The sequence below is a fragment of the Paroedura picta genome, chromosome 17 (assembly GCF_049243985.1).
Source record: "Paroedura picta isolate Pp20150507F chromosome 17, Ppicta_v3.0, whole genome shotgun sequence".
Classification (NCBI taxonomy): Eukaryota; Metazoa; Chordata; class Lepidosauria; order Squamata; family Gekkonidae; genus Paroedura; species Paroedura picta.
In genome coordinates this window covers 7,692,876-7,705,679 of record NC_135385.1, presented here as the reverse complement: position 1 = coordinate 7,705,679, position 12,804 = coordinate 7,692,876, and the positions used below count along the sequence as shown (strand labels likewise).

The 12,804-nt window shown below is 39.0% G+C and overlaps 1 protein-coding gene across 1 annotated transcript in view; it reads left to right on the top strand.

Annotated features, from left to right (window-relative positions):
- MYO15A (myosin XVA) overlaps positions 1-12,804 on the top strand; it is a 70,587-nt gene that overhangs the window by 22,204 nt on the left and 35,579 nt on the right. The window contains exons 19-23 of the mRNA XM_077316755.1: positions 9,485-9,530; positions 10,167-10,291; positions 10,954-11,071; positions 11,378-11,553; positions 12,171-12,255. Coding sequence (XP_077172870.1) covers positions 9,485-9,530; positions 10,167-10,291; positions 10,954-11,071; positions 11,378-11,553; positions 12,171-12,255 — 550 coding nt within the window. The remainder of the gene's footprint in view (positions 1-9,484; positions 9,531-10,166; positions 10,292-10,953; positions 11,072-11,377; positions 11,554-12,170; positions 12,256-12,804) is intronic.

Genomic DNA, 12,804 nt, shown 5'->3' with positions numbered 1-12,804 from the left:
GCGTTTAAGATGCCAAATTCAATGAGGGTATATGTCAATGAGTGTATAGAGTTTTCTTTGAATTTGGGGACTCCCTAATTGCTTGGATAATGGATAGTGGAATGTGAAAGTGAAACCAATGAGTCATCAGGAAGGAAAATTGTATTTGAGGATTTAAGATGCCAAATTCAATGAGGGTATATGTCAATGAGCGTAAATAGTTTTCACTGAAATTGGAGACAACCTAATTGCTTGTATAATAGACAGTGGAATGTGAAAGTGAAACCAAAACGTGAATAGTAAAGATAATTCTATTTGAGCATTTAAGATGCCAAATTCAATGAGGGTATATGTCAATGAGCGTATAGAGTTTTCATTGCATTTGGGGACTCCCTAATTGCTGGGATAATAGACAGTGGAATGTGAAAGTGAAACCAAAATGTGAATCGGAAAGATAATTCTATTTGAGCATTTAAGATGCCAAATTCAATGAGGGTATGTGTCAATGAGCGTATAGAGTTTTCATTGCATTTGGGAACTCCCTAATTGCTGGGATAATAGACAGTGGAATGTGAAAGTGAAACCAAAATGTGAATAGGAAAGATAATACATTTTCAGCATTTAAGATGCCAAATTCAATGAGAGTATATGTCAATGAGCGTATATAGCTTTCATTGAATTTGGGGACTGCTTAATAGCTTGCATAATGGATAGTGGAATGTGAAAGAGAAACCAAAATGTGTATAGGAAAGATAATTGTATTTGAGCATTTAAGATGCCAAATTCAATGAGTGTATATGTCAATGAGCGTATAAAGCTTTCATTGAATTTGGGGACCCCCTAATTGCTTGGATAATAGACAGTGGAATGTGAAAGTGAAACCAAAATGTGAATAGGAAAGCTAATTCTATTTGAGCATTTAAGATGCCAAATTCAATGAGGGTATATGTCAATGGGCGTACAGAGTTTTCATTGCATTTGGGGATTCCCTAATTGCTTGGATAATGGATAGTGGAATGTGAAAGTGAAACCAATGAGTCATCAGGAAGGATAATTGTATTTGAGGATTTAAGATGCCAAATTCAATGAGGGTATATGTCAATGAGCGTATAAAGCTTTCATTGAATTTGGGGACCACCTAATCGCTTGTATAATAGACAGTGGAATGTGAAAGTGAAACCAAAATGTGAATAGGAAAGATAATTGTATTTGAGCATTTAAGATGCCAAATTCAATGAGAGTATATGTCAATGAGCGTATAAAGCTTTCATTGAATTTGGGGACCCCCTAATTGCTTGGATAATAGTGGAATGTGAAAGTGAAACCAAAACGTGAATAGGAAAGATAATTCTATTTGAGCATTTAAGATGCCAAATTCAATGAGGGTATATGTCAATGAGCGTATAGAGTTTTCATTGCATTTGGCGACTGCCTAATTGCTTGCATAATGGATAGTGTGATGTGAAAGTGAAACCAATGAGTCATCAGGAAGGATAATTGTATTTGAGCATTTAAGATGCCAAATTCAATGAGGGTATATGTCAATGAGCATATAGAGTTTTCATTGCATTTGAGGACTCCCTAATCGCTTGGATAATAGACAGTGGAATGTGAAAGTGAAACCAAAATTTGAATAGGAAATATAATTCTATTTGAGCATTTTAGATGCCAAATTCAATGAGTGTATATGTCAAAGAGCCTATATAGTTTTCATTGAATTTGGGGACCCCCTAATTGCTTGGATAATAGACAGTGGAATGTGAAAGTGAAACCTATGAGTCATCAGGAAGGATAATTGTATTTGAGCATTTAAGATGCCAAATTCAATGGGGGTATATGGCAATGAGCGTATAAAGCTTTCAGTGAATTTGCGGACTCCCTAATCGCTTGTATAATAGACAGTGGAATGTGAAAGTGAAACCAAAATGTGAATAGGAAAGATAATTGTATTTGAGCATTTAAGATGCCAAATTCAATGGGGGTATATGGCAATGAGCGTATAAAGCTGTCATTGAATTTGGGGACCCCCTAATTGCTTGGATAATAGACAGTGGAATGTGAAAGTGAAACCTATGAGTCATCAGGAAGGATAATTGTATTTGAGCATTTAACATGCCAAATTCAATGGGGTATATGGCAATGAGCGTATAAAGCTTTCAGTGAATTTGCGGACTCCCTAATCGCTTGTATAATAGACAGTGGAATGTGAAAGTGAAACCAAAATGTGAATAGGAAAGATAATTCTATTTTAGGATTTAAGATGCCAAATTCCATGAGTGCTTATGTCCAAGAGCGTGTATAGTTTTCATTGAATTTGGGGACTCCCTAATTGCTTGGATAATAGACAGTGGAATGTGAAAGTGAAACCAAAATGTGAATAGTAAAGATAATTCTATTTGAGCATTTTAGATGCCAAATTCAATGAGTGTATATGTCAAAGAGCCTATATAGTTTTCATGGAACTTGGAGATTCCCTAATTGCTTGGATAATAGAGAGTGGAATGTGAAAGTGAAACCAAAATGTGTATAGAAAAGATAATTCTATTTTAGCGTTTAAGATGCCAAATTCAATGAGGGTATATGTCAATGAGTGTATAGAGTTTTCTTTGAATTTGGGGACTCCCTAATTGCTTGGATAATGGATAGTGGAATGTGAAAGTGAAACCAATGAGTCATCAGGAAGGAAAATTGTATTTGAGGATTTAAGATGCCAAATTCAATGAGGGTATATGTCAATGAGCGTAAATTTTCACTGAAATTGGAGACAACCTAATTGCTTGTATAATAGACAGTGGAATGTGAAAGTGAAACCAAAACGTGAATAGTAAAGATAATTCTATTTGAGCATTTAAGATGCCAAATTCAATGAGGGTATATGTCAATGAGCGTATAGAGTTTTCATTGCATTTGGGGACTCCCTAATTGCTGGGATAATAGACAGTGGAATGTGAAAGTGAAACCAAAATGTGAATCGGAAAGATAATTCTATTTGAGCATTTAAGATGCCAAATTCAATGAGGGTATATGTCAATGAGCGTATAGAGTTTTCATTGCATTTGGGGACTCCCTAATTGCTGGGATAATAGAGAGTGGAATGTGAAAGTGAAACCAAAATGTGAATAGGAAAGATAATACATTTTCAGCATTTAAGATGCCAAATTCAATGAGAGTATATGTCAATGAGCGTATATAGCTTTCATTGAATTTGGGGACTGCTTAATAGCTTGCATAATGGATAGTGGAATGTGAAAGTGAAACCAAAATGTGAATAGGAAAGATAATTCTATTTGAGCATTTAAGATGCCAAATTCAATGAGGGTATATGTCAATGAGCGTATAAAGCTTTCATTGAATTTGGGGACTCCCTTAATCGCTTGGATAATAAACAGTAGAATGTGAAAGTGAAACCAATGAGTCATCAGGAAGGATAATTGTATTTGAGGATTTAAGATGCCAAATTCAATGAGGGTATATGGCAATGAGCGTATAAAGCTTTCATTGAATTTGGGGACTCCCTAATCGCTTGTATAATAAACAGTGGAATGTGAAAGTGAAACCAAAATATGAATAGGAAAGATAATTGTATTTGAGCATTTAAGATGCCAAATTCAATGAGGGTATATGTCAAAGAGCGTGTATAGTTTTCATTGCATTTGGGGAATCCCTAACTGCTTGGATAATAGACAGTGGAATGTGAAAGTGAAACCAATGAGTCATCAGGAAGGATAATTGTATTTGAGCATTTAAGATGCCAAATTTAATGAGGGTATATGGCAATGAGCGTATAAAGCTTTCATTGAATTTGGGGACTCCCTAATCGCTTGTATAATAGACAGTGGAATGTGAAAGTGAAACCAAAATGTGAATAGGAAAGATAATTCTATTTGAGCATTTAAGATGCCAAATTCAATGAGGGTATATGTCAATGAGCGTATAAAGCTTTCATTGAATTTGCGGACTCCCTAATCGCTTGTATAATAGACAGTGGAATGTGAAAGTGAAATCAAAATGTGAATAGGAAAGATAATTCTATTTGAGCGTTTAAGATGCCAAATTCAATGAGGGTGTATGTCAATGAGCGTATAAAGCTTTCATTGAATTCGGGGACTCCCTAATCGCTTGTATAATAAACAGTGGAATGTGAAAGTGAAACCAAAATATGAATAGGAAAGATAATTGTATTTGAGCATTTAAGATGCCAAATTCAATGAGGGTATATGTCAAAGAGCGTGTATAGTTTTCATTGCATTTGGGGACCCCCTAACTGCTTGGATAATAGACAGTGGAATGTGAAAGTGAAACCAATGAGTCATCAGGAAGGATAATTGTATTTGAGGATTTAAGATGCCAAATTCAATGAGGGTATATGGCAATGAGCGTATAAAGCTTTCATTGAATTTGGGGACTCCCTAATCGCTTGTATAATAGACAGTGGAATGTGAAAGTGAAACCAAAATTTGAATAGGAAATATAATTCTATTTGAGCATTTAAGTTGCCAAATTCAATGAGGGTGTATGTCAATGGGCGTATAAAGGTTACATTGCATTTGGGGACTCCCTAATTGCTTGGATAAATGATAGTGGAATGTGAAAGTGAAACCAATGAGTCATCAGGAAGGATAATTGTATTTGAGCATTTAAGATGCCAAATTCAATGAGGGTATATGTCAATGAGCGTATAGAGTTTTCATTGCATTTGGGGACTCCCTAGTTGCTTGCATAATGGATAGTAGAATGTGAAAGTGAAACCAAAATGTGAATCGGAAAGATAATTCTATTTGAGCATTTAAGATGCCAAATTCAATGAGGGTTTATGTCATAGAGCGTGTATAGTTTTCATTGAATTTGGGGAATCCCTAACTGTTTGGATAATAGACAGTGGAATGTGAAAGTGAAACCAATGAGTCATCAGGAAGGATAATTGTATTTGAGCATTTAAGATGCCAAATTAAATGAGGGTATATGTCAATGACCATATAAAGCTTTCATTGAATTTGGGGACTCCCTAATCGCTTGTATAATGGATAGTGGAATGTGAAAGTGAAACCAAAATGTGAATAGGAAAGATAATTCTATTTTAGCAGTTAAGAGGCCTAATTCAATGAGTGTTTATGTCAAAGAGCGTGTCTAGTTTTCATTGAATTTGGGGACTCCCTAATTGTTTTGATAATGGGTAGTAGAATGTGAAAGTGAAACCAATGAGTCATCAGGAAGGATAATTGTATTTGAGCATTTAAGATGCCAAATTCAATGAGGGTATATGTCAATGAGTGTGTATAGTTTTTGTTGCATTTGGGGACTCCCTAATCGCTTGTATAATAGATAGTGGAATGTGAAAGTGAAACCAAAACGTGAATAGGAAAGATAATTCTATTTGAGCATTTAAGATGCCAAATTCAATGAGGGTATATGTCAATGAGCGTATAAAGCTTTCATTGAATTTGGGGACTCCCTTAATCGCTTGGATAATAAACAGTAGAATGTGAAAGTGAAACCAATGAGTCATCAGGAAGGATAATTGTATTTGAGCATTTAAGATGCCAAATTCAATGAGGGTATATGTCAATGAGCGTATAGAGTTTTCATTGCATTTGAGGACTCCCTAATTGCTTGGATAATAGACAGTGGAATGTGAAAGTGAAACCAAAATTTGAATAGGAAATATAATTCTATTTGAGCATTTAAGTTGCCAAATTCAATGAGGGTGTATGTCAATGAGCGTATAAAGCTTACATTGCATTTTGGGACTCCCTAATTGCTTGGATAATAGACAGTGGAATGTGAAAGTGAAACCAATGAGTCATCAGGAAGGATAATTGTATTTGAGGATTTAAGATGCCAAATTCAATGAGGGTATATGGCAATGAGCGTATAAAGCTTACATTGAATTTGGGGACTCCCTAATCGCTTGTATAATAGACAGTGGAATGTGAAAGTGAAACCAAAACGTGAATAGGAAAGATAATTCTATTTGAGCATTTAAGATGCCAAATTCAATGAGGGTATATGTCAATGAGCGTATAGAGTTTTCATTGCATTTGGCGACTGCCTAATTGCTTGCATAATGGATAGTGTAATGTGAAAGTGAAACCAATGAGTCATCAGGAAGGATAATTGTATTTGAGCATTTAAGATGCCAAATTGAAGGAGGGTATATGTCAATGAGCGTATAGAGTTTTCATTGCATTTGAGGACTCCCTAATTGCTTGGATAATAGACAGTGGAATGTGAAAGTGAAACCAAAATTTGAATAGGAAATATAATTCTATTTGAGCATTTAAGTTGCCAAATTCAATGTGGGTGTATGTCAATGAGCGTATAAAGCTTACATTGCATTTGGGGACTCCCTAATTGCTTGGATAAATGATAGTGGAATGTGAAAGTGAAACCAATGATTCATCAGGAAGGATAATTGTATTTGAGCATTTAAGATGCCAAATTCAATGAGGGTATATGTCAATGAGCGTATAGAGTTTTCATTGCATTTGGGGATTCCCTAATTGCTTGTATAATAGATAGTGGAATGTGAAAGTGAAACCAAAATGTGAATCGGAAAGATAATTCTATTTGAGCATTTAAGATGCCAAATTCAATGAGGGTTTATGTCATAGAGCGTGTATAGTTTTCATTGAATTTGGGGAATCCCTAACTGTTTGGATAATAGACAGTGGAATGTGAAAGTGAAACCAATGAGTCATCAGGAAGGATAATTGTATTTGAGCATTTAAGATCCCAAATTCAATGAGTGTATATGTCAATGACCATATAAAGCTTTCATTGAATTTGGGGACTCCCTAATCGCTTGTATAATAGACAGTGGAATGTGAAAGTGAAACCAAAATGTGAATAGGAAAGATAATTCTATTTTAGCAGTTAAGAGGCCTAATTCAATGAGTGCTTATGTCAAAGAGTGTGTATAGTTTTCATTGAATTTGGGGACTCCCTAATTGCTTTGATAATGGGTAGTGGAATGTGAAAGTGAAACCAATGATTCACCAGGAAGGATAATTGTATTTGAGCATTTAAGATGCCAAATTCAATGAGAGTATATGTCAATGAGTGTATAAAGCTTTCATTGAATTTGGGGACTCCCTAATCGCTTGTATAATAGACAGTGGAATGTGAAAGTGAAACCAAAACGTGAATAGGAAAGCTAATTCTATTTGAGCATTTAAGATGCCAAATTCCATGAGTGTATATGTCAATGAGCGTATGAAGCTTTCATTGAATTTGGGGACTCCCTAATTGCTTGGATAATAGACAGTGGAATGTGAAAGTGAAACCAAAATTTGAATAGGAAATATAATTCTATTTGAGCATTTAAGATGCCAAATTCAATGAGTGTATATGTCAATGAGCGTATGAAGCTTTCATTGAATTTGGGGACTCCCTAATTGCTTGGATAATAGACAGTGGAATGTGAAAGTGAAACCAAAATGTGAATAGGAAAGATAATTCTATTTGAGCATTTAAGATGCCAAATTCAATGAGGGTTTATATCATAGAGCATGTATAGTTTTCATTGAATTTGGGGAATCCCTAACTGTTTGGATAATAGACAGTGGAATGTGAAAGTGAAACCAATGAGTCAACAAAGATATAACTGTTGTTTGAGAAATTAGGATTCAAAGACAATAAGCAAGTAAGTGAAAGCATTTTTTTCGGCATTTACCTTTGGGATTCCTTATCTCCTGTGATAATATATATTGGAAAGTTAAATTTAACCAATGATTCAAGAAGAAGTAAACCTTCCTTTGGGACTTTATGAACCTAAAATCATTGGGCATGTATATCAATGAGCTCTTACATTTTTGTCATTGAATTTGCAGACTATCTGTTGAGATAATAAGTATCGTAAAGTGAAACTGAAAGTGAAACCAATTTAACAAGAAGGATTAAACCTTGACTGGAAATTTTAAGATTCTAGAGACGAGGTTGTACATCTATGAGTGTTTATATTTTTATCTTTGAATATAGAGGTTTTCTATTTGCTGTGGTAATGGACATTGGAATATGAAAGTGGACCCAATGTGTAAGGATGGAGGAAACTTTAATCTGTGTATTTTAGACTCTATATGTGTATATGTCAATGTCTTTCTTATTCCTTGGCATTTAGTTTTGAGATTCTCTATTTGCACTTTTAACGGACAGATGAAAGTGAAAACAGTGAGTGAAATGAGGAAACCTTTATTTGAAATGTTAAGACTCTAAAGCTGTCAGAGCCTGTCAATTAGCTTTAACATTTTTAGCATTCAGTTCTGAGATTCCCTATTTGCTGTGATAATGGGCATTGCAAAGTGAAAGTGAAGCCAATAAGCCAAGAAGGGCAAATATTCTTTTTGGACTTGAAGACTCTAAACACAATGAAAATGTAATTAATGAGCTTTCTAGGTTTTGCCATTTGATTTGGATATTGTCTATGTGCTGTGACTCAAGAAAGAGAAGACTTTCATTTGAGAAATTAAGTTTCTAAACACAATGAGCATGTAGGGGAATGAATTTTAAGTGTTTGGCATTTAATTTTGAGATTATCTACAACAATGAGCTTTTACATTTTCCCCATTGAAATATTCTCTATTTCCTGTGATAATGGGCATTGGAAAGTAAAAGTGAAACCAATAAATCAAGAAGGGTTAAACCTTCATTTCAGACTTTAAGATTCTAAAGTCAATAAGCGTGGGTTTTTTCATGCTTTTGTTGTTCCTTCTGGGAATTCCCTCTTTGCAGTGTTAATAGACATGGGAAAGTGAAAGTGAAACCACTGAGCCAAGAAGGAAGGAAACCTTCACTTGAGATTTCAAGAAGCTAATTAGCATGTAATTCAACGAGCTTGTAATTTTTTGGCATTCCATTTTGAGATTCTGTATTTACTTCTTTAACAAGCATTGGAAAGTGAAACTAATGAACCAACAAGGAGAAAACCTTTATTTGAGACTAAGACCCTACATTCAATAAGTGTGCAAATCACTGAGCATTCCTATTTTTTGGCAATTGGTTATGAGATTCCATAGATGCTGTTTCAATGGACATTAGAAAATGAAAGTGAAACCAATGAGTCACAAAGGAGTAAACATTATCAAACTTCAATTGAGAATTTAGGACTTTTCAGTCATTCCGCATGTAAGTCAATGAGGGTCAAAGGTTTTGGCCTTCCGTTTTTTAATTCTCTACTTGCTGTTTTAATGGACTTTGGAAAATGAAAGTGAAACCAGTGAGTCAATAGAAAGGAGAATTTCATTGGGGACTATAAGGCTCTAAATTCAATGAGCATGTAAGTCAATGAGCGGCATTCAGGGCAAAGGTTTTTAGCTTGGAGTACAGCTGGGGGCAGGAGGGACGGTTAGGGGCAGGAATCCCACCAGCTGGTTAACCAACTCAGAGGGCATGGCAAGTCTGCATCTCCCGTTGGCAAATTCTGCTTTGAAGCCAGGTCCGCTCTGTTTGAGGCTTGCTGTTTTGTGCATGAAAAGGTTCTGCCTCATTGTGTGCCTTGTTGTCTTTGCAGGTGTAACCCTTTCTTTGTCCGTTGCATCAAACCCAACAATAAAAAGGTACGTGGCTGGTTGCCCTTGAAGTCAGGGCGTGGGAGGGACAGTGAATATTGGCTGTTAAAGGCACGGGCAGTGGCTCAGTGGAAGAGCATCTGCCTTCCACACAAAAGGGCCCAGGTTCATTACCCAGCTTCTCCCATGGGAGAGCGGTCTAGAGCCACTCTAGCACAGAAACTCTTAAGATCAGAAGGTCCCACATCTGAAAAACAGTGTGGTATAGGGTTTAGGGGTGTGGGGAGACCCAAGTTTGTGTTCTCTCTCTCTCTGTGTCATCATAGAATCATAGAATTGGAAGGGACCCTCAGGGTCCTCCTTTCCTCAGTCTAGCCTACCTCTCAGGTGAAGAAGAAGAGTTGGCTTTGTACCCTGCTTTTCATGACCTGAAGTAGTCTCTGAGTGACTTCCAATTGCCTTCCCCACCTCTCCCCGCAGCAGACACCTTGTGAGGGAGGAGGGGCTGAGAGAGCTCCAAGAGAACTGCTCTGTGAGGACAATGCTATCAGGACTGTGACTAGCCCAAGGTCACCCAACTGGCTGCATGAGGAGGAGCAGGGAATCAAACCCAGCTTGCCAGATTAGAACTTTAGAAGTTTTGATTGGCTCCTTGGCCCAACCCCACCTTGTTTCCTGACCCAGAAACCGGGCCTCTTTGAGGAGGATGTAGTCGGCGCCCAGCTCAAGTACTCGGGAATTCTGGAGACTATCCGGATCCGCAAAGAAGGGTTCCCCGTCCGCATCCCTTTCAGGATCTTCACAGAGAGGTATGGAGGAGGGGGCTCTGATCTGGGAAAGCATTATAGGGTCTCCCACAGCTGGGAAGGCACTTTGGGTCTACCTGTACTGTGTCTCCCCCCCTCCCCCATGCATGTAAGGATACCTGCACCTGTGTTAGGAATGCCTCCATCTCAAAGCAGATTGTCACCAGAGTTTCAGTATGCAGAGAGTGTAAAGCACCAGGCCGCTTAAAGAATTAAAAAAAGCTTTTATTCAGAAAAGAAACAGCTACGTGTAGAAAGAGGAGAGAAGAAACTCAATTTTGTGTTATAGCTGTTATGTGTTCTGTTCAGCAACGGTTCTGGAGGCAAGCAGGGAGGAAGTGTGCTCAGGAAGCCTCTAATTGAGCCAATCAGGACACGGGGGGGGGGATATTCAGAAAACTATCAGGAAGGTCCTATTCAAACTATGCTAACTGCATACCTCCTCTGATGCCCCCTGCAGGACACCCTTTATATTTTGCTCAGTTATGCACCCTGCAGATCTTGCCTATTCTCCACCATAGTGTAGGCACCTTGTGTCACAATCTGTTTACGTTACACTGTTTTAGCGACTTCTATGCGGGATGAGCCATTGATGTGAATTCGTTCTTCTCTGAGAATCGATTTTCTTTGGGTGCCCCTCATCCCCTTGCCCTTCCTCCCCATAGGTACCGCTGCCTTGTCGACCTTCGCCCTGACTCCTTGCCCGAGGGGATGTACTGTGTCAAAGTGCTAACCAAACTGTGCCCAGTCACCCGTGATATGTTCTGCATTGGAGCGACCAAGGTACAGCTGCCGTTCTTCTGGATTGAAGGAGCACCTCAAGGGTGAATTGTTTTGTTCTGATCTTTTGATGACAGTCTTGATGGCTTCATCATCTCATGAATGACTTCATACCAAACATGGCTTCCCTCGGGGGTTTGGTCTTTCAACTTTTCTCTCATGTCCTTAGTTCTAGATGAAGGAAATTTCATTGGTGGGATTTTCATCCTTTGACGATGAACCCAATGGATTCCTCTCCTCATGGCTGACCATGTCAAACATGGCTTCCCTCAGGGGCCTGACCTTTCAACTTTCTCCTCACATCTCTAGCTCTTCATGAAGGAGAGCGTCTACCAGCAACTGGAGAGCCGGCGCGAGCGGATGGTACAAATGGCGGTGCTGACCCTCCAGCGGTACACCCGGGGGTTCCTCATCAAGAAGCGATTCTATGCCCTCCGCCACAAGATCATTCTCCTCCAGGCCCGGGCCCGTGGGTTCTTGGCCAGGTACGGAGTCTCCACACGGCTTCTTTCAGACAGATACAAACATGTCTCAGGTGCTGTTGATTAGCAGGGTAACCTGCCCCCAGGTGGGACCTGGAGTTTTCCTGGAATTATAACTGATCTCTGGCCAACAGAGATCATTTATTCTGGGAGAAAGGGCAGCTTTGGAAATGTGAGCTCTATGGTATACCATAAAGTCTAGAGGGAAAAGATATTCCCTCCATCATGATGTCATATCCTATGTTGTGTTCTGCTAGATTCTACCAGGGAGAAAGGAGACAACCACCATGAATTCTTTAGTGCCTAATTTTGCACTCATCTATCAAATAACCCTTCCTAAGCAAGCCTATAATATATTCTCTCCATGGTATAGTTTGCTAAGCATTCCATAGGCCTGACCAGAGCAGAAACAAATTCGGCAGAGCGAATCAGCAAATTTCCCCTCATATATTGAATTTTCTCATGCTTCAGAATATGGAGGTAGAAATACTTTCCCCCTCTCTGAAAACACAATCCATCACAGGTCTGACGACCAGCTTAATTCCTCATTCTGGGTCAACGTTGCTGAGGTGTGGATCCTTCCCCGGACATCACGCTGAGCAAATTTCCTCTCTTTGCAGGCAAAAATATTCGCGGCTGAGGGGAACCATCATTAAGTTCCGCTGCCTCGTGCGCATCTACGTGAACCGCAAGAGGTACCTCAAGGTGAGTCCCGTGTCGTGTGGCCTGCCAAAGACAGAGCTTCTCCCACAACCCTCTGTATGAACGGCTGGCCCAATACCATTCCATTTTCAGCATGCAAGGTTGGCTCAGGCTGGGTGAGAGAACATGTAGGTCCTGTCAAATAGCAGCCTCCAGGGCTGGTTTCTGGTCCCGTGGATCCCCAGACGTGCTTCCTGGGAAGGTGGCACCTCAAGAGGGTGGGGGATCCATGCAGGTGGGAAGGCGTTGATTTTCCACATGTTGAGTTATTCCCTTAACATGTCCCCTGCGGCCTGTGGTTTCCCCTTTGCCCAGGGCAAGGAGTAGCAACAAGCAGAGGGGGAAACGGTGCCAAACATCACTCCCCAGAGAAAGACAAAAGAGGAAAGGCAGAGCCCGGGCAAGATGACGTGCATGCACGCGGCATTCGGAGTATCTTTCTTTCCATTGTTCCCCAGTTCGCTCCCTCGGACCATCTGGTCTCTTTGCTGGCTTTGAACGGTTTCGTGTTACAAAGCTCTCCCCAAACACCCACCCATCCCCGAATGAATA